This window comes from Chrysoperla carnea, chromosome X, assembly GCF_905475395.1.
Source record: "Chrysoperla carnea chromosome X, inChrCarn1.1, whole genome shotgun sequence".
In the NCBI taxonomy this organism is placed as follows: Eukaryota; Metazoa; Arthropoda; class Insecta; order Neuroptera; family Chrysopidae; genus Chrysoperla; species Chrysoperla carnea.
The window spans coordinates 35,841,324-35,866,577 of NC_058342.1; the positions used below are offsets into that span (position 1 = coordinate 35,841,324).

Genomic DNA, 25,254 nt, shown 5'->3' on the forward strand with positions numbered 1-25,254 from the left:
GCAAACCACAAGTTTGATGATCCAATATACAGCAGTGAACAGATACAGAAGACAAATGAAATGCCAATGGCATTGTTCGATGCGCTGTGCGCTGGGATCGTAGACCTTACTGTTATTTAAACAAAAAAGCACATACTGATACTCATTTTTGGCAATGTTTCAAGTTTGCAGTGTTTAAAATTTTGAGACGTGGTCGTGTTGCAGTTGAACTATTAAAAAAAAAAACGTGCCCTAATCACATAAAGAGCTGACTGTTATGTTAAGTTTTGTTTGAAACTTGAAAAGTTATATTTATATATATTTATTATATTTTGATTTAAATTTTATAAAGGCATTGTTCTCTGTTCTGAATAGCCTTGATTTTAAAAAATAATTATTATGCATATACATACAAACTTATTTATTTATATTTTAAAAAACAGTACACGCTTATTGTAACGATTACATGGGCGTCTGTCTAGTGTCTAATGCCCTCAGTTCCAGTCAGAGTCCCCAACACCAAGTCACATTTTTGTCTGTGTCACATTTTTTTTAAGGAGATATGCAAGGATTGAATAAGACTAGGGATTTCAATAAAACTTTATAAATACAATTTTTTGATTAAGAAAGTTTCCAAAAATCACAAAAAATTCCTAAGTCAACAGGCATTTTATTAATTTTTTTACCGTTCAAAGTTGGTTGAAAAAATAATGAATCATATATGTTCTCCTTTTCAATTGGATATTTCTATATCAAAAAATCTAGAGAGTGTGATAAAAAACTATCTAAAATATTTAGACAATCTTGTAGTTTATAATAATAACATCAAAATATAAGGTTATCGATATGATACCAAAACAAAAGTTTAATTTAATTATGAGTTCATCGAAGATCCATCACTTGATGAATAGGGACGACTATGATTAGTTTATTAATGATTGAAGAGAGATATCTATATTATTAAATTTATAAGCAACACTTGTACACAATATATTATATATTTTTGTAGTTGCGTGGTATTGTAAACCCAAAAATAACTCATTATTTGACTAAAAAGTATGTATTTGGTTTATATGTATGTACCGTGCAATAAACCAAAACTTTTTTACAATACTGTAGGTTTACTGAAACAGTCGTTTTATAGTGCAAACCTGCAAAGGTAGTAGAATACTACAGAGAAGTCCTTTTTGCGCTAAGGAGCCGTTCATTAATTACGTAAGCGTAAAGCGTAAGGAGGGGGGGGGGTGAAAAATGATCCTTTTCTAACAACGTTTTATTATTGGGCAAAACGAGATTAAATCTTACCTAAGAAAGGGTAAGGGAGTTCGAAAAATCTGATATATATACTTTACTGTGGGGAGAGGGGTACAAAATGGCCCTTTACAAGCGCAGCCACAAAGAAATCGTTTTTGAAAATGTTAATTTTTTGTTTTTCAACCATTAAACACTATATAATTGGAAAACGGTCAGCTTTACGTATAAAACTATCCAAAAGGCAATAAAATAGGAGCAAAAAAGGCTCCATTATTATTGATAGCTCAAGAATCCCGAATATTTTAAGATGATCGCGTTGTGATTTATTTCATTCTGTATACTTCAATTGGAGGACGTAAATTCGCGTGTTGCCCTCCCAAACATTGAGGGACGCCTATGAACGATTTATTAAATTGATTCGAAAACGAATAAAACAAAACATAATGCAGTTGCTCTTTTTTTGTATTTGTTTGGTGCGCTGCTCAAATGAAGATGATTATTTTATAGGCAGGCCTTGAATGTCCTCTACGTCTACTCATTCTACTCACTCTTTAGTCTACAGACTCTAGTCACTTCACTCTCACTCTCACTCTCACTCTGACTAATACTAGTGCACATAGCACAACACACAAAACGATTCAATCCATTCCAGACACAAGTATCAAACTCGATTCAATAAACTTATCAAATAGTCTAGAAAATTGGCAAATCAACGCTTCAATGTTTTGACCTTACACAATACTATGGTCAACCACAATTTTGGTTGTTATATCCAAACGAAATGTACTTTTTATCGAAGTGGAATAGTTATCTTCTGAGGGAAATGCCACTTGAAGTTTATTTGGTAATTTTTCCAAAGAAAAGAAAAACCCCGTACGTCAAAAGACAAAAACGGAAGACCTAGATTAAGGCGCCCCGATGTTTTATTTTTCTTCGAAAAGGGATTATTTTAGTGTCCCGACTATTAAATGAGCCCCTAGTAAGGAAATAATTCCTGGTGAGTAATTTATACTGATGTTGGCTCCATGTGATGACACATGCGGGTGTCTTAGGACTACAACCGTATCATGAAGGTTATAAGAAGGAGAACGATCGCTATAGAAAATATTGTCCCCGAAATATGGATAAAATAAGTGAGGCGCTGCGACCGCTAAGTAGTATCAATAAAAGCGGGCTGTTGTGCGCTAATTTGAAATGATATATCAATTTGTACATTATGCAACTAACTTCATCTACTTGTACTCATAAACAGCTAACTTCGCAGATACTACTTCTTGATGACAGCGCGGATGGTGGCTGAAAAATGAACTATAAATTCTACAAATTTTCAGGGACAGACGCGCTAATGCTTTAACACGTAGCGATCGTTCTCCTTCTTTATAACCTTCATGAACCGTATATTTAACGCCTTACTGTTTGTAATATTCAAAATAAAGTAAATAGAATGAGCCAAATCTTCGGTTTCGGGCCAGAGTCTTCGATTATTGAAGGTTGTCTCCGTTCTCCGGACAAATATGTTAAATATCTGAATTTAAATGAAAAATATAATTTTAGTTATTTCCAAAAATAAGTTATTGCAGATTATTTTGAGCCTTAATTTTTAACGAACGTCTCAATTTTAATAAAAGCAAACTAGATTCATAAAATTAGGAATTTCGATAAAATTTTTAGGTTAGAAATAGAAAGAATCTGCATCTTTTAAAACCGGAGACTTCAGTTATGAAGACTATCGGTGTTAGCAACTCTAGTCTGGTATAAGATTCTGGTCATAAAAGCTCCTTCCTTAATTGTGAAATGTGTTCGTCTAATATTCGTCTGGTTTTGATTGTTAGCTCAAATAAAATGTGGTAATAGTTGGCTTTTTTTGTGCAACAGGCCAAATATACAAATTGTTATTAGCAAACGATTGGCAATAGCAATCGCACGGCATAAGACAGAGATATGAATGTCTGTTTCTTGTAGTACTGACAGACTTGGACATCCTCGAAGGACTGGCAGCGGCACTCGAGTCAGCAGTGCAGTTTTAGTAGGGTTGCCAATTCCAAAATAATTTAAAATCGGTTTTTAAAAAGTGTTATGGATTTTTCAATTCCCTATCTTTTACAGTTTTGGAAATAATGGACACTAAAATTTTGTCCTGAAAATGGATCCTACGGACCAAAGACCCAATCGACCTATGTTGCCAATTTACGAACTTAGCCACACTTTTTACGTCGTAAGCACATCGTAAAAATTGCAGCTTGATATTTCTTTTCGTTTTTTAGTTATCGTGTTAACAAACGGACAGACAGACAATCGAAAATGGACTCTTTAGATGATTTTATGAACACCTATACCAAAATTTTGTCCATACCATCAATATTTTTAAGCGTTACAAACTTGGGACTAAACTTAGTATACCTTGATGTATATTTCATATATTCAGGATATAAAAATGCTTAAAAAATGGGCTGTCACACAGTGGGACTCCCTTAAATCCGAAGAATTCATATATTTGTTCAGAGACCGAAGAAACACCTAGAAAATTGGAGACTCCGGTTTAAAATCGAAGAGATGGCAACCCTAAGTTTTGATTGGAGTGGAGAATATGTGAACGAACTATGAATTTAATATGTTTGTTGCATATTGCATACTTAACTACGATACGTCTAACAAGGGGTATAAACAAGCCTTAGCTGTTGACCTTGACGGGACTCACGGCAACCGACATTTCTATATCCAAGTACCTACATATGTAATACTAATATGTATGTGTTGCAAATAAATAATATATAGATACCACTCCTGCGCCTGTATGCTTGACAACTTCTGCCCTCGTTTATCCAACGTATCTCCTTTAACTCAATCCAACGTATATCAATTAATCTAGGATTGAATTTGATGCGTCTAGGTTCCAGGATCTATTTGTTTTGTTCGAACAAAACAATAAAAGTTAAAGAGTTTGAACTAACCTAGGCTAATGAAACAATAATTATAAAAAGACCCTGACAGGTTACGCGCAAACATTCAACAACAGTGAACAGTGAACAGTGGGCCGACCGAACTGAAGCGATCTTGAAGGGTCAACGACTGATGATAAATAGCAGTTACCAAGGTCGATCATGACGTCACATTTTTCATGAGTTTTGCAAAACAACACATTTGTCCAGTTCGTAAATTATGTATAATATATATTATGTATATGTATAATCATATAATTTTTTTTTTAAATAATCCACTGAACGCATTATTCAGTATAAGTCATCGGTGCACACTAATTATTAGGTTATTATTTGAAAACTTTGCTATCCTTTAATGTTTAACACAAAGGTACATTAATTGTTCCACACAATATTAATTTACAATCTTGATCTGTAGTATCTACCGTTCATATTGCCTGTCCGTAGAGAACTCTTCATACAGACAGTTCATACTCAACTCTCCTTTTCATTTTATAAGCCATCTGTGTGTCGTTTTCCCTGAAAAATTTTTTTTTCAGCCATATTATACTATTGAACTGAATTCTATGAATTTTGAAATCATTTTGGATTAAAAACATTTCAGATGTTGTTTCAAATTTCATCATTTAAGGTGATTATAAACCGTACAGTATTGTAAAAAAGTTTTGGTTTATTGCACGATACATACATACAAACCAAATACATGCTTTGTACTCAAATAATGTGATTTTTTTTAGCTTTACAATACCACGCAACTACAAAAATATATAAAATATTGTGTGCAAGTGATCCTTATAAATTTGATAATATAGATATCGCTCTTCAATCATCAATACTCCCCTTACAGATTCAAGTTGTTAATTTCTGTTTAAAAAAAATTTAGGGAGACTGCAAATTTCAGTTTACTGTCCGATCAACCTAGTTCAAATATTTAGTACTACAGCATGTGTATGGTTTTTAAACAATTACCTCAGTTAGTTGTTATTTTCATTTGTTTGATACTTTTTTGGGGTCTTTAAAATGAAATACACAAAAGATAAAATTTGATTAAAATAAATAATTAATTATTGATTGAGTTCAGTGTACAATGCACTTGGACGCCGTCAACAGTGAGAATATAGTTATGGCGACGGCGACATGTGCGGGGGACGAGGTGCATGGACGTGCAGACGTTCAAAAACAAACAGACCTTTTATTGCATCATGCAACCAATAATTACTACAAAACTATGAAACAAAGAAATCAACCTATTACACTTCATGTTTAATATTATTATTTACATCAAAACAAATTACAGCGCAACGCGACGCAAACTCAAACAAAAACCAAACTGCTTTTGTCTTTCAAACATCCAAATTTTCCTAAATGACTCATAATTTTTGTTGTGTAGGTTTTTGAACTTATACCTCTGAAAAAGTTATATCCCTTTCTAAACCGTTTAAGCAATACTTGGAATTTTTTTATTTCTTGAAAAAAAAGTTATTAAAAAATCTTTATAATATTTTTTCCCCCCAAAAAAATCATAATCGTAGTTAACAAGAATGGACGAAGGCAATAACTTTCAACTCAATCATCATTTGAGTCGTTAATAAGTAAAAACTTTTCCCCAAGTTAGCGTTAGGTAACTTTTGCCAAAAAAGGGCTAATTTTGAGGGAAGTTTCTGGAATAAATCAAAATTGTTTCTTTGACAGGTTAATCTTACTTCATATTGAATCGAAATCGGATTCGAACTAACTTAAAAAATGACAAATCAAAAAATTGATATTTGTTTTAAAATATTTTGTTAAATTTCTGAACTGGTTTTCTCCAAACTCATTGAATTTCAAAAAAAATTATAAGGAAGTTTTTTCATCTTATTAAAACAAAACAAACAAAAACCAGTATGAAATAAAGTTTTCCCAAAAACAGTTAAAAAAAACAAAAAAATATTTTCCCATTATATCATCATAAAGAACGGACAAAAACAATTGTTAACGAATGCCATCTATATTTAAAATATTTAAGCTTCAATGAAATTACGATTCTAATTTTTCTTTCCCCTCTTAATTATTAATTACAGGAAAATTTATTCATACGTAATATGTAAAAATATGTTGACACATTTTAAAACGAAAATAAAAATTACTCGCAAAAAAAAAATTATTGGCTAATTAATTTCGTTCTAATTTTAAAAATAACTGATTTGGTCTAATTAACAAGAATCTGAAAATATTACGACCAAAATTTTTACCCAAAATTTTATTTTATTTTTAATATATTTTGAGAGCATTTCGAGTACAATTTATACTTCATCAGTACAAATTATTTCACTGTTCCAAAATAATTGCTTTAAGGTTTTCGGAGGTTGACAGCGCGTTGGGTCCTTACCTCTACCCTTCGTAGCAGAAAAATAAGAACAAGACCCTTATTTTTACTGAACAAGCTCATTTTTAATATATGAATCCATAGAGGAGGGGAGTAAGGCAAAACATTTGCTCAGTTGTAGCTCCTAAAATTTCCCAAATTCATGTATAGAGTAATAATTATCCTCGTTAAAAGAATATTACCAATCGACAAAAAAAAATAAAAGCCTATTCGTCATGCTAATGCTTATTTTTATGACAAACCAGCGTCAAATAATCCAGTGGGCTCATTTTATGCCAAACCAGCGTCTTACAATCCAGTGGGCTTAATTTTTATATCAAACCAGCGTCATACAATCCGGTGGGGCTCATTTTATGACAAAACACCGTCATAAAACCCAGTGAGACTACTTTTATGACAAATCAGGGTCATACACTCCAGTGAGGTTCATTTTACCACAAAAAACCATCAAAAAATCCAGTAAGGGTAATTTTTATGACAAACCCAGCTTCATATAGTCCAGTGGGCCTAATTTTTTTGACAAAAGACCGTCATAAATCCAGTGGGGCTCATTTTTATGACAAAATAGTGTCATACAACCCAGTGGCGCTCCTTTTTATTAATGCTGATTGCATTTTAAATCCTCCAAAGGGGCTGAGGTACTCGGACTATAATCGATTTAGCTCTATAATGACCTGATTAATTTTTTAATAATTCTATGATATTTTGTCGTAGAAATATTTCCAAACGACTTCAAGCGGTCAAAGTAAAAGTCAAAACATGTGTTTTATTGATAATCATTGTCCTACTAGGAAAAAATCCGATGCAACTTTCTGAAATGAAAAGCCAGGTTAAGAATGAAAAATCATCAAATTTTACCAAAAAACTTTTATTCAAAAAAAATATAATTAAATTGTTTAGTAAGGCACATTTTACGGTTTTATAATTTTATGGATACGTATTCTTAAACCATGGACACAAACCAATCATGTATGTAGATTAGGTATCGTGTTGCCATCTATGTGAGAAATTGAATATTAAAAACATTTTTAATATTTTATTTTGAAATGTTAAATGTTCAAATTTTTTTTAAAAATTATTAAGAATACCCCCCCAAAATACTGTTTGATAAATGAGAATGAGAAAAATACATTTTTCAATTATATCATGAAAATGTGGTCAGAGTGGCTATAAAAAAACCTCACCCTATATTTTTACGTCCCATCAAATTAGGTGAAATTTTCGGGGAAAACTGGGCATAGGTTCATCTAATTTGACGGGAGCATTACTTAGATTCTTAAATTACCCTGAATAATTATCGGTTTTTCTTATCAGTATACAGCCCCTTGCCCCACCCGATTTTTCTTTTGAACAAATTGAAAAATGTGATGCAAAAATTGGCAGACAATAATCAGTATCAGTATAAAAAACTTTAAATAAAAAAATAACTTTAATAAAATTTGTAACTGGAAGAGACTACAGAATGGAACGTAAATTTAATATACTATTCTTTCATATGAATTAATGTATTTTCACATGTAGACAAAATTTCTTACGTTCTTAGCGCTTGTAGCATGAGATTTTCTTCTTTCCTCACAAGATTAATGATTGTGGTCAAAAGACGGTCAGTCTGAAGGGTTAAGGATTAATTTGGGTCGTTCTTGAAACGTCGCCAAATTTTGGGTTATTAACTACACAGGTTAAATATTTAGAAGTGTCAAAGAGGTCACAAACAAACCTATAAATTGTTTTTAATTTACAGTGCTGTGACTTGGGTCAAATAGATGAAATTGATCTGGGATAAGATCCATTCTGTAGTCTCTACGTGTAAAATTAACCAATCGTAACAGTTTTGATCCATCAACATGTATATAAAATCCAAGCTTTTAAGCTCAAATTATTAATACTTCACAGTAATTTTTTTGTTAGGACTAGATATTCAAGGGAAATTATGGGTTGAAATGGGATAATTATGTAATTTACAATTTGTTCGCTATTTTTAACCTAACAAAAGTGCTTCACCGTAATCCATTGTTTTCATTGCAAATTCATAGCCTAAGAAACATGCGGCATTTGCTGGGATTGCTCTTAAAAAGATTGGTGTAGCTCCTCGGTATAGACCTCGAACACCTTCCGTTTTCATCATGTGTGGGAAGACACTTCGTATACCGTTTTTAAATTTTCCTTCAGGAGCTGTAACAAAAAAAAAGCATTAAATTAAAGCATTAATAAAACAGAAATTGTTTTTCGATCTAATAAGAACTGTTTAAAGGAGACATTGAAATAAAACTAAGATTTCGACCACTTCGAGGGACTAAATCGCTTGGCACGAAATAACACAGTTAGACTGATCTGGATATCGGACCACGCATCTGGCGTTAAAGGGAATGCAGCAGCGGACACGTTGGCACGAGGAAAGTCGTCTCAAACGCCCCTTTCATCTGAGTCTGGGATTCCCATACCAAAATGTTCCGGAATTTACTCTGATGATTTAACGATTTGAAAGGCCTGTATGGAGGACGATGAAACCTCAATTCATATTTGCACCTGCAGAAATCTGCAGGGCGTCAGGTTTAGAATGTTAACGTTTAAAACCTTGGATCCATTAATCCTGGAAGAAATTCCGGCGGAGATGCCGTGGGCTTTCTGGTCTAGGTGCCAGGGAAGCATTTGCGGTACCCCTCTTATGTATTATTATTATTATTCGTCGACCTGGTATGGGTACCGGTACACAGAGACATTCCAGGAAATTGTGAAGCCGGCGAGCTTGCTAGAAATGGCACAATGCTGTCGAACACAAACATTAATAGACATCCGGGAGTTCCGTTTCCGAACTTCAAGCTGCTCTTATATCTTAAAAAGGGCCAATCTTAGATGGAGGGAGGAGCGTACTTGTAGTACTACAAGACAAATATGGTCGTAGGCGTTCCGAAGATCTTATATCCCTTCCAAGGGTCTATAAACAAAGTTGATTTTCATACCTGTTTGATATTGACTTTTTAGAACATCTACAGGCAATGCAATGACCCAATTAAGTATACCAGCTACACCACCAGCAAACATTGTTTTAGATAGACTAAGTGTTTCACCATCTTTGGCCATAGCTCGTTTTAAGCCTTCGTAAGCCATAAAATAGCCTCCACTTGCAGGTACATCTATAACAAATCAACAAAATTTATTAAAAATATAAAATTCCAATGATTTTTTAATAAATATTTTAAAATAGGATACAAAATGATAATTGAATGCCTTCAAAGATAATTTATTGTTTATCGTCAACGAATATACTGAGTGGTCCTTAAAAAAGTACACACACACTTTAACATACCCTGTACCGTTTATAATTTAAAGCCTTTAATAATTTTTTATAAAAATTAATGGCAAACTCAATTTTCACATTTTAGAAGCTAGAATTTTTTTTCTCATAGACTTTCAAGCAATATCTCGAAAACTATGTTAACACGCTCAGTTTGTGTGAATTTTTAAGTGAATCATTTCAGAAAATCTGGAAATTTCATAGATGGTAGCCAACATCGCCTCCTCAAAGAGGGAAAGGGGGGGGGTACTTTGGATGAAACTGTACCACAATACAGCTCATAAATCAGAATGACACATGAGCTATAATTTATAAAGTTATATTTAAAAAAAATTAAATTTAATCTAACATTTTACTACTCCATCTATGATCATCATTTTGAACCATAAATTAAAGATTTCTGTAAAAATTTTAAACAAGAAATGTAAAACAATTCATGGTCATCTTTTCTGATATACTCAATGGCTTATGACTATTTTACACTTGAAAACTGCGCATATTTTAGCTGGGTAAAACAATCCCTTCGTGTGTTATGGAAGGGGGATAAGTGAGATCAAGAGATATGAAGTCTATAAAACAGTGATTTTTTAATTTTTAAGCCCAATGATGCGGACGGGTATCAAGCTAGTTTTGATATAAATTTATAAAAAGTTATTGACCAATTGAAGTTAATTTTTGAAATTTATGTTGGTCACTTCATACATTCAAATGATTATCTATTCACTTCATCCGGTATTCAATGTTCGCATCCTGTAAGCTGTAAGGAGCAAACCAAATACAATCATTTGTGATTCTTATGCATCCAGTTCATGAGTTCAGTCCATCGAAATCTCTAGTGTGATTCACTCCAATTGTGTTTTGTTTCGAGCATCCCAACAACAAAAATATGCGCCAATTTAATGGAATTTTGGTTGTGATATTAGGATTAATATTTCATTTCGTTTTGGTAAGTTTCAATAATCAATAATCAAATATTTTCAAAATTTTAACGACTTTAAAGGAGTTTTTTTGAAGCTACAAACTTGCACAGTTAATTTTCAAAAAAGTTTTCTTGAAAACTCATTTTTTCGAGGTAATTTTCTCGAGGAAAAATGAAAGCCTATTTGTCAAGACAAACTAGGGCACAAAAAATTCCGGTTATAATACCGTTCATTTTTCCTCGATGGAGGATAATTTTTAATGAATCAGATCGGGAAAATTACAAAAATCGGAACAGAGTAAATGTTTAGAAAGTATCGCTTTGAAGTCGTTTCCCGCCAATTATTCTAAACAAATGTTTAATTTGTTTTTTTTTTTTCCGAAAGAGTGATGTGGAAATTGAAAAATGTCCAAAAGATTGTTTTTGTGAATTACAACATTGGAAAGAATTATCAGTTATGCAATTTTTACAATATGAGCAAGAAAATGTCGATAACGCACATTATCTTTACACAAATGATGTAAGTATGGACCTTTTCCCGTGTCGAGACTAAAATATTTTGGGAATTCCATTCAAACTGTATCTCAGATACTTCAATAAATTAGGGCCTAGTCAATTTTTTTATACAAATGAAATTAGAGATAAAACAACGTAATACAATCCAGTGGAGCTAATTTTCATGTCAAAACTGCGTCATAGAATCCAGTAGGGTTCATTTAAATGTCAAAACAGTGTCATAGAATCGACTAGGGATCATTTTAATGACAAAACAGCGCCACAAAATTGAGTGGGGCTTATTTTAATGTCAAAAACGGGTCATACAATTCAACGGGACTCGTTTCGATGTCAAAATAACGTCACAAAATCCAGTGAGGCTCATTTTCATGTCAAGACTACGTCAAAGAATCCAGTAGGGTTCATTTTTATGTCAAAACAATGTCATACAATTGACTGGGGCTCATTTTTAATGACAAAACAGCGCCATAAAATCCAGTGGGGTTCTTTTTTTATCAATAAATATTTTTTAATTTATTCACAATAGACGTTACAGATGACCTTAACTGTATATTTTTAGGCAACTCAATTCGAAGATATTTCGATGGACAATAATCCATTAATAAAAGTTGTAATTTGTGTCATTCAACCAAACACAACTCTGAAAGAATTTCTATTGGATTTACCGCCGGACGTGGAAGCTTTAACCATAATCCAAGGATCCAGTGACGCGAATTCAAAACTGTATTCAAGTGATTTGATTCATTTACAATTTTTAAAAATACTGGAAATTAAAGGAAGCGACTCATTCGAGCATCAATTAAAATATATAATCGATACACCGATTAAAGATTTAAGTTATTTAAATATCGAAAATATTCAACTCGAACGTGGCGATAATGATATCGAAACAATTCAACAAAAATTCGATGAAGTCTTACAAAAATTACAGTTTGTGTCACTTTTAAATGATACCGAAGAAATTGTACCGTATGAAGTTTATAAGGAACAACAACGTCGAAAAAAATTACCTTTACTCAAAGGTCACGATAATTTAATCTTACTTCGAATTAGTGGATGTAATTTAAGTGAAATTGTTTGGGAAATGTTCGATCAATTATCGAAACTTCGTTACATGTATCTCGATAACAACGGTTTAAAATTACTTCCCGCATTCGCATTCTTCGGGGTACCTAAACTCGAAATTTTATCGTTATCGAAAAATCATTTACTCGATGTAAACGCATCTGACTTATCGGGATTACTCGATCTCGAATATTTAGATTTATCTTACAATAATTTCTCCCAATTATCTGAACTAACATTCCCACCATTTCCAAAATTACGTCTAGCCGATTTTCGGAATAATCCAATCTCAACAATATACCCGAATACATTCGAAATAATGAACACAACGAAATCGATAATACTCGGTAACAGTGACACAACAATTCGAGTCGTATCGAATGCGTTCGTTGGGTTAACTCAACTCGAAACACTCAAAGTTTATAATCTAAATATTTCGGTATTAAATCGGGATATTCTAGAAGGTATGAAAAATTTAAATGAGCTTGTTCTAACCGGTTATATCAAACGGATCGAATTCGATAGTTTTATCGAAATGAAAAGCTTAGAAAAATTAATTCTAAGTCGATGTAGTTTAAGTGAATTATCCTTGGATGCATTTATCGGACTCAAAAATTTACAAATATTAGATCTATCATCGAATCAACTACAAACGTTAGCTTTAGGTATTTTCGATCCGTTAATATCGATACAGGAAATCTTGTTAAACGACAATCGTTTCACCGATTTACCATCGGGGATATTTTATAAAATTCCAGCGAAATTAATTCGATTAAATAATAATCCTTGGGATTGTACGTGCAATTTAATGCATTGGAATTCACAAATCGTGAATCGAATTAAATATAAGACACCGAAAATCTGTCGACATGATTACGATAAAGGTATCGATTGTCAAGAAAATGATTTACAAACTCGATACATTTACGATAGACGTGTGGCGCCTCTATGTTCGACACCGAAAACTTATTTAAACAAAGGCGTTTTTTATTTCGTTAAAAAATTACGTTGTCATAAACTTCAAAAGAAATTAAAAATGACGAAAAAAGTTCTGGATTATATTCAAAATGGCGTTGGTGTACAAACTCAAAATATTACAACAAATGTTCCTGCAGTAGCAGCACCAGTAATGCCATCTGTTCAAAATAAATTGAAACTAATGAAAATGAAAAAAATTCATAAGAAACATCGAAAAATTCGAAAGAATTTCCCAACTTTTAACGAAGATAATAATACTTTAAATAATTCTATATAAAGTGTGTTCAACTTATATGAAATAAACTATAATTTTTATGTAATTATTTGTAATGTACTTAAAAAAAAAAATAAAATAAATTTTTGCCTTTGCGGTTAACACACGGTGACTGTTCAGTTAATTATTTCTTTTGAACAACCATAAAATTGTGCCAAGGTTTACTTTCGTAGTTTCCGTTTTTACCACAATAACCTTTTCAGAGTAGTGTGATGATAGGGTCAATCACATGATGAGTAAATCGACATGACCTTACCAAATTTTGATTGAATTTTAAGCAAATTTTTTACCTTTCAAGATTAGTTTAAATAAATTCTTGTAAGAAGTTAATTGTTGAAATATCTTGGACTTTCATTATAAATGTGAAAGTAAGCATGTTTGTTTGTTTGTTTGTTTGTTACGCTTTCACGCTTAAACTAGCGAATGGGTTTTAATAAAACTGTACAGTAATATAGCTGATATATCAGAATAACACATGAACTATAATTTATAAAGATACGTTAATAAAAAAATTAAAAACTTAAATTTAATTTGACATTTGACATTACCATAAATTACAGATTTCTGTAAAAGTAATATGGCGACCAAACAGACGCCATATTGTCAAAAAGAAAGTCTAGGAACTATAAGATATGAAAACTATACCTCGAAGTAACGTTGCGCAGAATCCACGGAATATTGAAGGAATACCACCAGATTTATACAATTTCTTGATAACATCCATGGGTCCATCGTACAATTTGGGTCCACCAGCATGTTGAACTTGTAACAAACATTTGATGCGTTCACCTGGCGCACTCAGTAACGTTGTGAATATACCAGAAAATGCACCGGCCGCAAATAATTGTACTAATGTGAGACGTTCTTCATCATGTTTTTGTTGCAATTTCTTACCAACAGCGTAACCGAAGAATGATAGGGCAAACATTGGCGAAACACCGGTTAATGGGGCACCCATACCTTTGTACAATCCCCGGAACCCTTCATGACGGACTGTCTTTTGTAAACAATCAAATGTGCCTCGATATAAAGGTGGTTGTCCGGGTAGGGGCTGCGGCATTGTTTGTAATCTAACCTAAAGTTTTTATTTATCATTAAAAGGTTTTTTTTTGGGAAATGCCTAACTTTCTCATTTTGGTTGAATCAATCTCGGGTTCTATTGTCCCTAACTTAAAATAAAGGTTGATTTTCCTCGTTTTTTCACAATGTTTTTCATATTACTACGAAAAATTGGAAACAAAAATTTACCCAATTAAATTGGGTAAATTTTCCAGAAAATATGAAAGATAAGAAAAAGTTTATGGACACAAATCGATCGAAAATTTAACGCCCGATAACTTTAGACTGAACTATTTTTTCTCTAAAATGCATAGTTTTCGAGTAAATTGCAAAAAATTGTGGAAAAACGTGGAAAATTCCTGCCTCTAAAACTTCAGGAAATTTCAACTAAATTGATGGAAGTAAAAAGAGATAGCTTAGAAAAATTATTCAAATTTGAAAACATGACTTGAAATTTTAATGACATCACGAATGACATTTAATTCAATGTAAATTTTTTGAATAGAAAGTACAGAAACATTGGGACCGAACTGGTTTGCCATATTTTAACAAAATTCTATAAAATTCATGAAATTGATGACTGAAACTATTGATAAAATTGCGTTTCATCATGAAACGTAGCAAGAAAAGTATGAGAAAAATAATAAAACTAATGTGAAATGATTTAATTACATTGAAAAATAACCTTACTTTTACGGTATCCATTGGATGTCCGACAACCACCGTGCATACACCTCCAAAACCTCCGGCAAAAAAATATTTCACTGAACTAACTTTATTCTCTGCCATTGTTTTATTGTTTTGATTATATTATGTAACAGGAACAGGACACTTATGTAACATGAAAGGGTTTTTAATGAAATGTATACACGTCGGAATGGAACACTTTTAGTTAGTCGTTGATTGGATTGTCAAAGTTCAATATTTATTTATTAAAGACTTGGTGTCAAAGTCCAAAAAAACAGAGACAACTGACAGAGACGGCACCATTCTCGAATTTGACAGTCAGGTGTTTTTCATTTATCAAAACAGGAAAGTTAGGTGCTGCATTCTACCTAATTTCTATTTACCAGTTATTATCAGTTCAATCAAGGTCATCAAAATCAAAACAAAATTTGGTTATTTCAACAAAAATTCTTTTTAATTTGAATTTCATAAATATTCTATCTTTTGATCATTTATGAAAACATTCATTTACAGATATCTGTTTTATTTTCTTAAAATTACAGGTATCTGTTTTATTTTCTTAAAATTACAGATTTCTGTTTTATCAAAGATAAAACAACATTGTATCGCCATCTTGAAATTTATTTTATGTATCTTGGAAGTTTTAATAAAATCGCAAACGTTTTAGAATATTGTGAATACCGTTACGTTTTTACGGTCGTGGGCGGTAAATTATGCTCTATTTTGTAATAATGTTACATCAGTGGCGGATTTAACATTTTTTTGACTTCATCAATTTATAATATCTTTATTTCGAAAAATACTTTCGAATTTTCGGGCATTAAACGTGTTTATTTTCATGCCCAATCTCTTTGGCTGGAAATTTGCGTTTTTTGTTGGTATATTTACGATATTATCTCACGTTGACACTTAGAATTGACTTTCCATGATATTACGTGGAATTTCAGGTCTAGACCATAACCTTTCGATTCTGGGACATTGGGAATTTGTAGGGAATTAATCACGTCGAATTTGTACGGGAATTATTAATTCATATAGCCCCATTTTATAAATTCTAAGGAACTTCTAGAGTAGTAGACACGCGAGAAAGTTGCGATTTCTTGCAGTCGACGCGGAATTACTTGAAACCTACGAAAAGCTGAAACTTTTTGATTGTAACACCCGGAAAATCATAAAAACACCCCTAAAACTACCCCTGTTGTATACATACTAGAAAAATGGGGCTTTCACCAATCGACCCAAAGCAAAGTCAAATTAACAGAATACTTCCAAAAATTTCATTCCCTTCATCATTGCCCCCCGAAAATGAGGAAAACACTCCTAAAACAAGCCCTTCTCTTTTTTAAAAGATAGGAAGATACACTTTTTTTTCATATTTCCGCTACGGAAGTTAAGAGAGAATCCTGCGAGCAAAGCAAATCAGGTTAATAGTCGAAAAGTCATTACCACGTTAACAGTATAAAACCGCCACTGTTTTAGCTTTGCGCCTAAAAAGGAAAAATTCGATTTTGATTTTCAGAAAACAAAATTACTAAACTATTAAAAATAGCAAAGTTAATTTTCAAAATTAAAAGTAGTTTTTAAAAGGAATCGTTTTTTAAATCGTTAAAAGCCAACACCCAAATATTAATCATAGATATTGTGAGTATATCCCCCCACTATCAAAAATAATTTTATCTTTTTAAACAAATTAATCATAGCCACCTAGGTAAAAATTATACTTTCACACGGGAATTGAATCACACGAGTACAATTTAACGTAAAATAAATGTGTTTGAAATAATTAACGTAAAGATTGTTATCGATTGAATTGTAAAACAACCTGTTCTGAAGTGTATTATTTTTATAAACTCTCTGTTTTTAATAGTTGTTAGGCAATTCGCCACCAAAACATGGCGTTGATTTTAATAAACAATAAAATACAATTTACGTGTGATGTGAAAAAGTTAATTTTCTGGATCAATTTATGGTGTTTTGTGTGTGGTCAAGTGGATCCCGGTGGTCGTTATCGTAATCGTGCGGGTGTTTATGTTGATCCTGGTGAACGAGGATATAGTACATTTGTGTATAAGGATCGTAGATATGGAACGTATCAACCGAATGCGTACGGTAATCAATATTCTGGACAAGATCCATATGCAAATCCAGTTTTACCGCCAGGTTCGAATCCCTACAATGCACAGGAACAATTTGAGTTTAATCAAAATCAGGTATGTACATTTTTTTTGTATACTTTATTGTTAGTCATTTGTATGTATGAGTAATCCAAAATTTTCTTGGGAATTCTCTATTATTTCTAAGAATTTTTTACCACTCATGAGAGAAAAGTTTCCAAGTTTAAAATGGAGGGAATTTATGAAAATCAAAAGCATCTCTTATTATGAATTCGTTGCGGGGAATTTGGCAGATTCTTATGTTTTTTTTAATGAAAATATGAATAATTTTCTGTAATAATAAAATCGTTAAAAAAGGATTCGAGTCGTTATTCCGGTATTACTGGATTCGAATCCCAAAATATATTATTTGGGCCGTTTTCTTTTAGTTGAAGCTCGTGGGCTACTATCAACCATATCAACTTTTTTGATATCGAAATAATGGTTCTTCAGTTGGGTTGAGCCTAAACGATTTTTGGAGACGATTTCAAAACAATTTGTAATATCAAAAATTCCTCCAAAATCATGATTTAAATAATTTAATATTGTAACAAGTTTTAAAAAGTGGCTTCGGAATTAATTTTTGTTTTCGAAGATTAATATTTCTAAGCGTGACAATAACAACCCACATGAGAAAAATGATTAATTATCATTTCCTTTTTGTGAGTAATTAACTATTGACACCGATTAACTTATTAAAAGTAATTATTAATATTATTAAAACATGAGACTTGTTGATAACCCGTTGAAAAATTAATTGTGCTTTGTCCTGACAAATAAACATATTTTTATACCCTGTCTATGAAATATGTATCAAGGTATACTAGATTTAATCCCGCTTAAAAATATTGATGCTATGAAAATTCGGTAAAAAATGGCACGATTTTCGGAATCGAAGTGACAGAATCCGTGCAATCTGATATCAGGTTCGTATTCAGCGACCAAAAATATCTACTAGATGACAATTTTTTGGGCTACATATGCCCCCGCTGAGCTTCTATGTCCGCCGATGACTAGGTTATGTTGACTGAATATTCCTTGGGATCCTGTAAACACGTTACAAAAAATTTCATTAAAATCGGTGCTGTTTCCCAGCTTTTTCACCTTTAACAAACTTTTCTGCAATCTATCGGGGCAAGGAATTTGGAAAAAGTTCTAATAAATTAAAAAAATTATTGAACAAATTTGAGAGATAATTTTAATGTGTTTGGACATTGGACATGCAAGACAATTGTATACTTCTTACAATTTGTATGTTCAGTAAGCTCTTATTGTTTTTAATTAATTTAATTATTTGATTCGTTTTCTAGTCCACAATTTACATAATCTTAAAATTAAAAACCATTCTTATTCTCATTGGATCAAAAAACTCGTGAGCAGCAAAGCCCCATCACTAAGGTCATATTTCCTCCCTTATTAAATGCTTCTTATTATTTAATGTATCTATCCTGGACACCTTTTACTTTTTAATAATGTGTGTGCATAACTTGTATAATTGTGTGCTATCGATCGACAAAGCATCTATTGTTTGAAACTGGCAATAACCTGACGGTTTTTAATATCCCTTAATTCAGATTCTTATGAATAGTTTGATAACATGTGTTCTTTTTGTTTCAGAATGATCCACAAAGGGTCTACTTACCGGGTGTTCTAGGTGGTTGGAGACCTGATTTACAAGGAAAACAACGACAGGATAGTATTACCTTACCTCGTGATATTTTTGTAAATACAAATTATGGCCAAGTTCAAGGATTTAAGGTTTACATTTATGACGATCCACGGCCTGAATCTGGTTATCGTCCAATGGTCAATGTTCTGGAAAAAATCCGTGGTACTTGTCACGTTTTCTTGGGTATTCCCTATGCAATGCCTCCAATAAATGAAGGACGATTTAAGGTAATATTTATGCAATAAAAATTGTATTTTGTGAAAATTAATCATCATTTAAAAAATTTAGCCACCACGACCTCATAAAAGTTGGCAACAAATTCAGGCTGTCGATTATGGGCCAGCATGTCCGCAACCAAATCGATATACGGGAGCTACAAAGGGAATTAACGACATGGACGAAGATTGTCTTTATTTAAATGTCTTTACACCTTCGGTAAGTTTTCTTGTTTCAATTTTTCTTGTAATCGAATACGGCAAAAACATTTACCCGTTTAGACAAATAATGAAAGTATTTTATTGTAGATTGAAAGCAGAGCTCAAAAATATCCCGTAATGGTTTACATTCACGGTGGAGAATTTACATACGGCGCCTCAAATACATTCCCGGGCCATATTATGGCCACTTTTTACAATGTGGTCATTGTGACAATCAATTATAGATTGGGTGCGTTAGGATTTTTAAGTACGGCCGATGTCAATTCACCTGGTAATTATGGAATTTTGGATCAAGCAATGGCCTTACGATGGATTCATGATAATGTTGAAGCTTTTAATGGTGATCGTAATTCCATCACACTATTCGGACCTGATGCTGGAGCCGCTTCCGCAGGTCTTTTAATGGTTGCACCCGAAACAAGAGATCTTGTAACTGGTGTTATTGCTCAAGTAAGTTTAGATTTGATCCCGAGGGATCAATTCGAGAAACAAAAAAAAATGTATATATTTTTGTAGAGTGGTTCAGCGGTCGCAGATTGGGCCTTCATCGTGGATCGATACCGTGCTCAAAACACAAGTAAAGTATTCGGTTTGAAAGTGGGCTGTAGTATTGAATCCTCGTGGAAACTAATCAATTGTCTAAAACGTTCACGACATTTCTCGAAAATTGGAAACGCTGAATTAAATCCAGATGTTGGAACATTCCCATGGGGTCCAGTTCTTGATCAAAATTTAACGATGCCTGAGTACGATGGTGGATGGCGAAAGAAAGATTGGGTCTTTTTGAAGGAAACACCTGAAGAATTAATTAAAAAGGGACATTTTAATCCGAATTTACGATATATGAGTGGTGTTACTACACAGGAAGCTGCGTTTTTCATAAGTAAGTTATATTTACACCTCTCCCCTCTTAGTCCTTTTAACTCCCCACAAAAAACTTAAAAGAAATAATTTCCTTTTTCTAATTTTAGAAAATAATAAAACTTTGGATCCATATTACGAAGTGGATGAGGATTTTTTCCATCAAAAAATTATGGAGCATGTTCTTCGGTACAATTACACTTTGAATCCGCTAGGAGTTTATGAGGCAATTAAATATATGTACACCTATTGGCCGGATCCTCATAACAAAACACATTTCCGGGATCAATATATTAAGGTATGAATCAATAAATATATACTCATCAAATTTTTAAAACAGGATTTTTTTTACCAAAATTTCAAACAGCTGCGAAAAATTATCGAATTTGATTTCTGTTCTAGATGCTTTCTGACTTTTTGTATGTGGCCCCACACGATAAAATGGCCAAATTATTATTGGAGAAAAATGTTCCCGTTTATTTATATGTTCTAAATACAACCGTCGAAAGTTTGGGATACGATTATTGGCATCAATACACGCATAATATTGAACATCTGTTTTTGACTGGAGCACCATTTATGGACGAAGAATTCTTTCCAAAAATACATCGAATCAACCGGTAAATATAACACCTGCAAATCTGTACCTTTTTTGGAATGCAAGTACGTTCCCCCCTCCATCTAAGATTATGACAATCGTAAAAATCAAGACGATTTGTAAAAGGAAAAAAAGTTCAATGTTTTTCTGGACGCACATCGCGTGTGACGTTTCTTTTATGAAAACTGTTACACTCGTTAGAGAGTTCTAATTCCCGCCTCCAATTTGATGTGCGTTTTATAGTCGTTCTCGAGAAATGAGCATATTCAGCGACCCCGAAAACCTCCGAATAACGAGTTTCAAGGAAATATGTTACATATTCTCGTAAAACTGTAAGAGACGAGGTACTGCTCGCGAGGTGTATACTGGGGGCTATTTTCGAGTTCAGTGGCCCCAAAAATTTCCAGTTAAAAAATTAGACTCATTTAATTTAAAGTTTTTCATTTCTTCCTCATCATTTTTGTTCACAAAGTTTCTCGATCCGCCCTACTGCTTAAAAAATCAACAGGTCATTCCTTTATTTCCTCGACTACAAAGTTTGAATGTTGATTTACCAAATAATTTGTTCACAGATATAAATGGACAAATAATGATCGAAACATGTCACATTTCTTTATGAAAGCGTACACAGATTTTGCACGATATGGTAATCCATCTCAGCAACAAATTCTTGGATTACATTTTGAACGAGCCCGTCCTGGATTCTTAAAATATCTAAATATAAATACGACCTACAATTCGACAATTTTATGGGATTATCGTCAAACGGAATCGGCATTTTGGAGTTATTATCTACAAACCGTAATTGGACGATTAGTGCCAACTTATCCACCAATCACTGAGGTAAGTTACTGCGCAATCTAGAATTTTTTTGGACAATTTTTTAAATAATATTTTCGATTTGTTATTGATTCAGATTTGGTGGGAGCCTAAACAACCTTTACAAATTGCATTTTGGAGTGTCTCGGCAACATGTTTACTTTTAGTGGTTATGGTTGTCGTGTGTTGTATGTTGTGGCGCAGTGCAAAGAGGTAAGCAAAAGGTAAACACCCACAAAATTCAGAAATTTTAAGCATGAGCTATGGGTAAGATTTTCATTTTTTGTTTTTGGTTTTTTTTTGCATGTAGTGATGGGTTAGCGAAAATCCTACTATTGCTTTTCATTTCCTGTTTTTTTTGGGTGTTTTCCTAAATTTTCTTGCTATATTAAAACGTTAATTTTCCTTTTAGTTTGATTAATAAGCTGGAAAAAAGTATAAAATGTTGAAAACCTGCCGGGACAGCACCGATTTCAAGAATTATTTTTCCTGTGTATTCCTTAAACCTTTCAGGAACATTAATAACCTTTAACCTTCCAAAAATGGGATGAATCCCGTATTGGAAATGTTATTCTCTTGAATTCAGATCCCGGATCTCTGGGATTTAATAGACTGTTTCATGTTGAGGAGGTTTGGGGCGGTTAAAATTTCCCCAATTTTCTAAGGAATGTAGATTTTCTAAGGAACACGTAGAAAAAAGAATTTGGCTTATTAATTCGACTAAGTATTATTGGGTTTTGATTTTTGGTGGTAGCGATTATTAGGTTGTCCCTAAATTTTCGCGGAAGTTATTTTTATTATTTGTTACAGAAATTCAGATCGTTATTACTCGGGTGAAATGTTTATGGTGCACGATAATCCAGACGCTGATCAAGGTCTAGATAATCATAATCCACGGGCCGAAAATAACATTTATGAGTATCGTGATGTACCTTCACCACAAAGTGGAAAAACCCGAGTATCTCAGCAGACGACGGCCCTCGTTACAGATCCAGGTCGTGCTTCTAGCATGGGCTCATTATTAACGGGCAGTGTTTCATCATTACGTGAACATCCTCCACCACAAAAACAACAACAGCAAGCGCATACGCAACAACAACAACAACAACAGATGCAACCGACTAGCCAACAGTTAACAAATCGGACCAGAAGCAAAACACAATTAGTACAAGGTGTACCACAGACACAAGTGTAGCGTACAAATTTTTTAAGCTTTAATTCGTTCAATATTTTAAATTTTGTGATAATTTTTGTGTCTTAATTTTTTTTATAGGTGCAATATTTTTGTAATTCAAGCGTTATCAGTCTCAAAAAACGTAAATCGTTTCCAAAAGCTTGTATTTTTTTGCGTCTAATAATTCTTAGAAACACGTTTTTGCAAGAAAACATCAACGTTTCCGGACGTATGTGTCCGGGTTTTTTTCGGGCTACCATATTTAAATTATACTACTCTGTTATAGTACATATAACAGACAAAGCATCTATTGTTTGAAACTGACAGTACACGCCTTCTTGTGTGTGCCAATCAACTTGAAGTTTTTCTCCCAAAAATTGCCAAATCTGCCTTATAAGTAATCCATCGCCGTCTGTGACCTTTTTTTAAAGTTTTAACTGTAGATTAGGGTAAAGAGGGAACTTTGTTGATGTTTTCTGGCAATTGAACTCAATTTATCGAACAATCGATTAATTTCGAACAAAAACTTGTTTGTAACGCACACGTAATGCTGCAACCAATACCTGACAATCAAAATAATGATCTCTCTTTTTAAAAAACTTATTTTTCTCTATTCGCTCGCTATTTTGAAGCGAGAGATTTTTTTATAAAAATATACATTCCTTTTCGAATCAAATTTTAAAATATTGACAAGAATGGCAATAAATTTTCTTTAATGGAAAATCGAAAAAACAAAAACCAAAGAAATTTTTTAAAAAGTTTGCCATTTGAACACAACTTTTGTTGGTAGCTTATGAAAGAAAACAAAACGATACCGTCCAAGTCCTACAGGAATTTTTTGCATAATATTAACGTATTTTCTTTTAATAATTGTTAGTATATAGAAATTTCTAACTTAAAATTCGGCTAAAAATGCCTTTTATAAATCAAAAGTGACTTTTGAGTGCCTTTGCCTCTTTAAAAAGAAATCAATTTTTTAATATTTAAGTCAGTAACTGCCATATCATAAAAAATTTGAATTTAGAAAGAACAAAAAAAAAACATAAATTTGATATACAGTGTCGTTCAGGAATTCTCTAAAACCATATGCACAAACATTTATTAAATAAATATCCTGGAACACGCTGTATATTATAGATCCGTGCATGTGTGTATGAATTTTTATGTACGTATTAATTTTAATAATGTAGATTTTATATTTCTCCCCCAAAATTTATTTTTTTTTTAGTTTAAGAACTGTCAGTTCGCTATGTTATCTTAACGAGGTTCTACTGTATTTTTTTTTTCAAAATGATATTTACACTTCTAGTTAGATGAGGATAGCACAGCGCCCAACGCTCTTGAAATTGGAAATCAGTGGATCAAAAATCTTGTTCGGAAAATGCTGCACCGAATAAGGAGCGAACAGCCTTTGGCCACTGTATTGAATTCGTTAGAAACTTTCGTAAAGATTGTTTTGAAACCTTGCGATAATACCAATTTCGCTTGAATGACGTAGCCGTTTTGGAACTGACAGTACTTAAACTGTATGAATATTAATTGAAAGTGTGGATGCATGTTTTTTGTGGATGAATGAATGTGCAAAATTTTTTTAAATTCTAATTACATTTTTGTGTTCATATTTTATGGAAAAAAGAAAATTATAAATATAATTTATATAAATTTTTAATTTTAGACTGTTTAAATAATGCTTTTACGATTTTACAAATTTTATTGGCAATAAATACAATTTTTTTTTTGTAAAATAATTTTTGAAACTCCAGTTATTATTAATTCCCCTCTCATCACTTTCAGAGGTTAGGTTAGAGTGGCTGTCCTGATATGGAACACACTTAGACCATAAGGTTCGTTTTAATACCGTAAAAAGGTTGGCCCACTACCCCAGAAACCATTTGTAGCTGTTTAAGAACAGAAGGAGTGCTTGGTGTCAACGGACCTAATGTCGAAGAGATCGTCGAAGAAAGACTGACTCAATTGAGCCCACCTCCTCGTGACAAGAGCTGAACAGGAACAGAGAGGATGAGGCATCGCTTCTTACACAACTTATCCTCCTTTCCAACTTAGATCCGTCGGTATAAAATACGATACCCTTTGGTTTAACCAAGTTCTCATCACAATCCTGTCTGGAGAGGATCTTTATCTTACTCTTATTAATTCTTTTAAAACTTACACTTTTGCTACAGTAGCGCCATCCTTATTTGCTGCTTTTCTAT

The 25,254-nt window shown here is 32.7% G+C and overlaps 2 protein-coding genes across 3 annotated transcripts; one reads left to right on the forward strand and one right to left on the reverse strand.

The window, feature by feature from the left end:
- Positions 1-7,437: 7,437 nt before the first annotated feature.
- Positions 7,438-15,604, reverse strand: LOC123302657 (congested-like trachea protein). The gene is made up of 4 exons (XM_044885699.1): positions 15,334-15,604; positions 14,230-14,659; positions 9,498-9,671; positions 7,438-8,709 (listed from the first exon to the last, which is right to left on the reverse strand). The coding sequence occupies exons 1-4, from the start codon at positions 15,430-15,432 to the stop codon at positions 8,516-8,518; spliced, it is 897 nt and encodes a 298-aa protein (XP_044741634.1). The 5' UTR covers positions 15,433-15,604; the 3' UTR covers positions 7,438-8,515.
- A 1,603-nt stretch (positions 15,605-17,207) lies between these two features.
- LOC123302604 (neuroligin-4, X-linked) lies at positions 17,208-24,509 on the forward strand. 2 transcript variants are annotated; one of them, XM_044885615.1, is made up of 10 exons: positions 17,208-17,540; positions 19,101-19,379; positions 19,441-19,587; positions 19,677-20,039; positions 20,106-20,472; positions 20,561-20,748; positions 20,853-21,070; positions 21,621-21,891; positions 21,965-22,080; positions 22,678-24,509. In XM_044885615.1, exons 1-10 carry the CDS (start codon positions 17,223-17,225, stop codon positions 23,060-23,062), a joined length of 2,652 nt encoding a protein of 883 aa, XP_044741550.1. In that variant the 5' UTR covers positions 17,208-17,222; the 3' UTR covers positions 23,063-24,509. The 2 variants fall into 2 exon arrangements, with proteins under 2 accessions (XP_044741550.1, XP_044741551.1); XM_044885616.1 differs by having other exon boundaries at positions 21,965-22,091; positions 22,678-22,809.
- Positions 24,510-25,254: the final 745 nt, after the last annotated feature.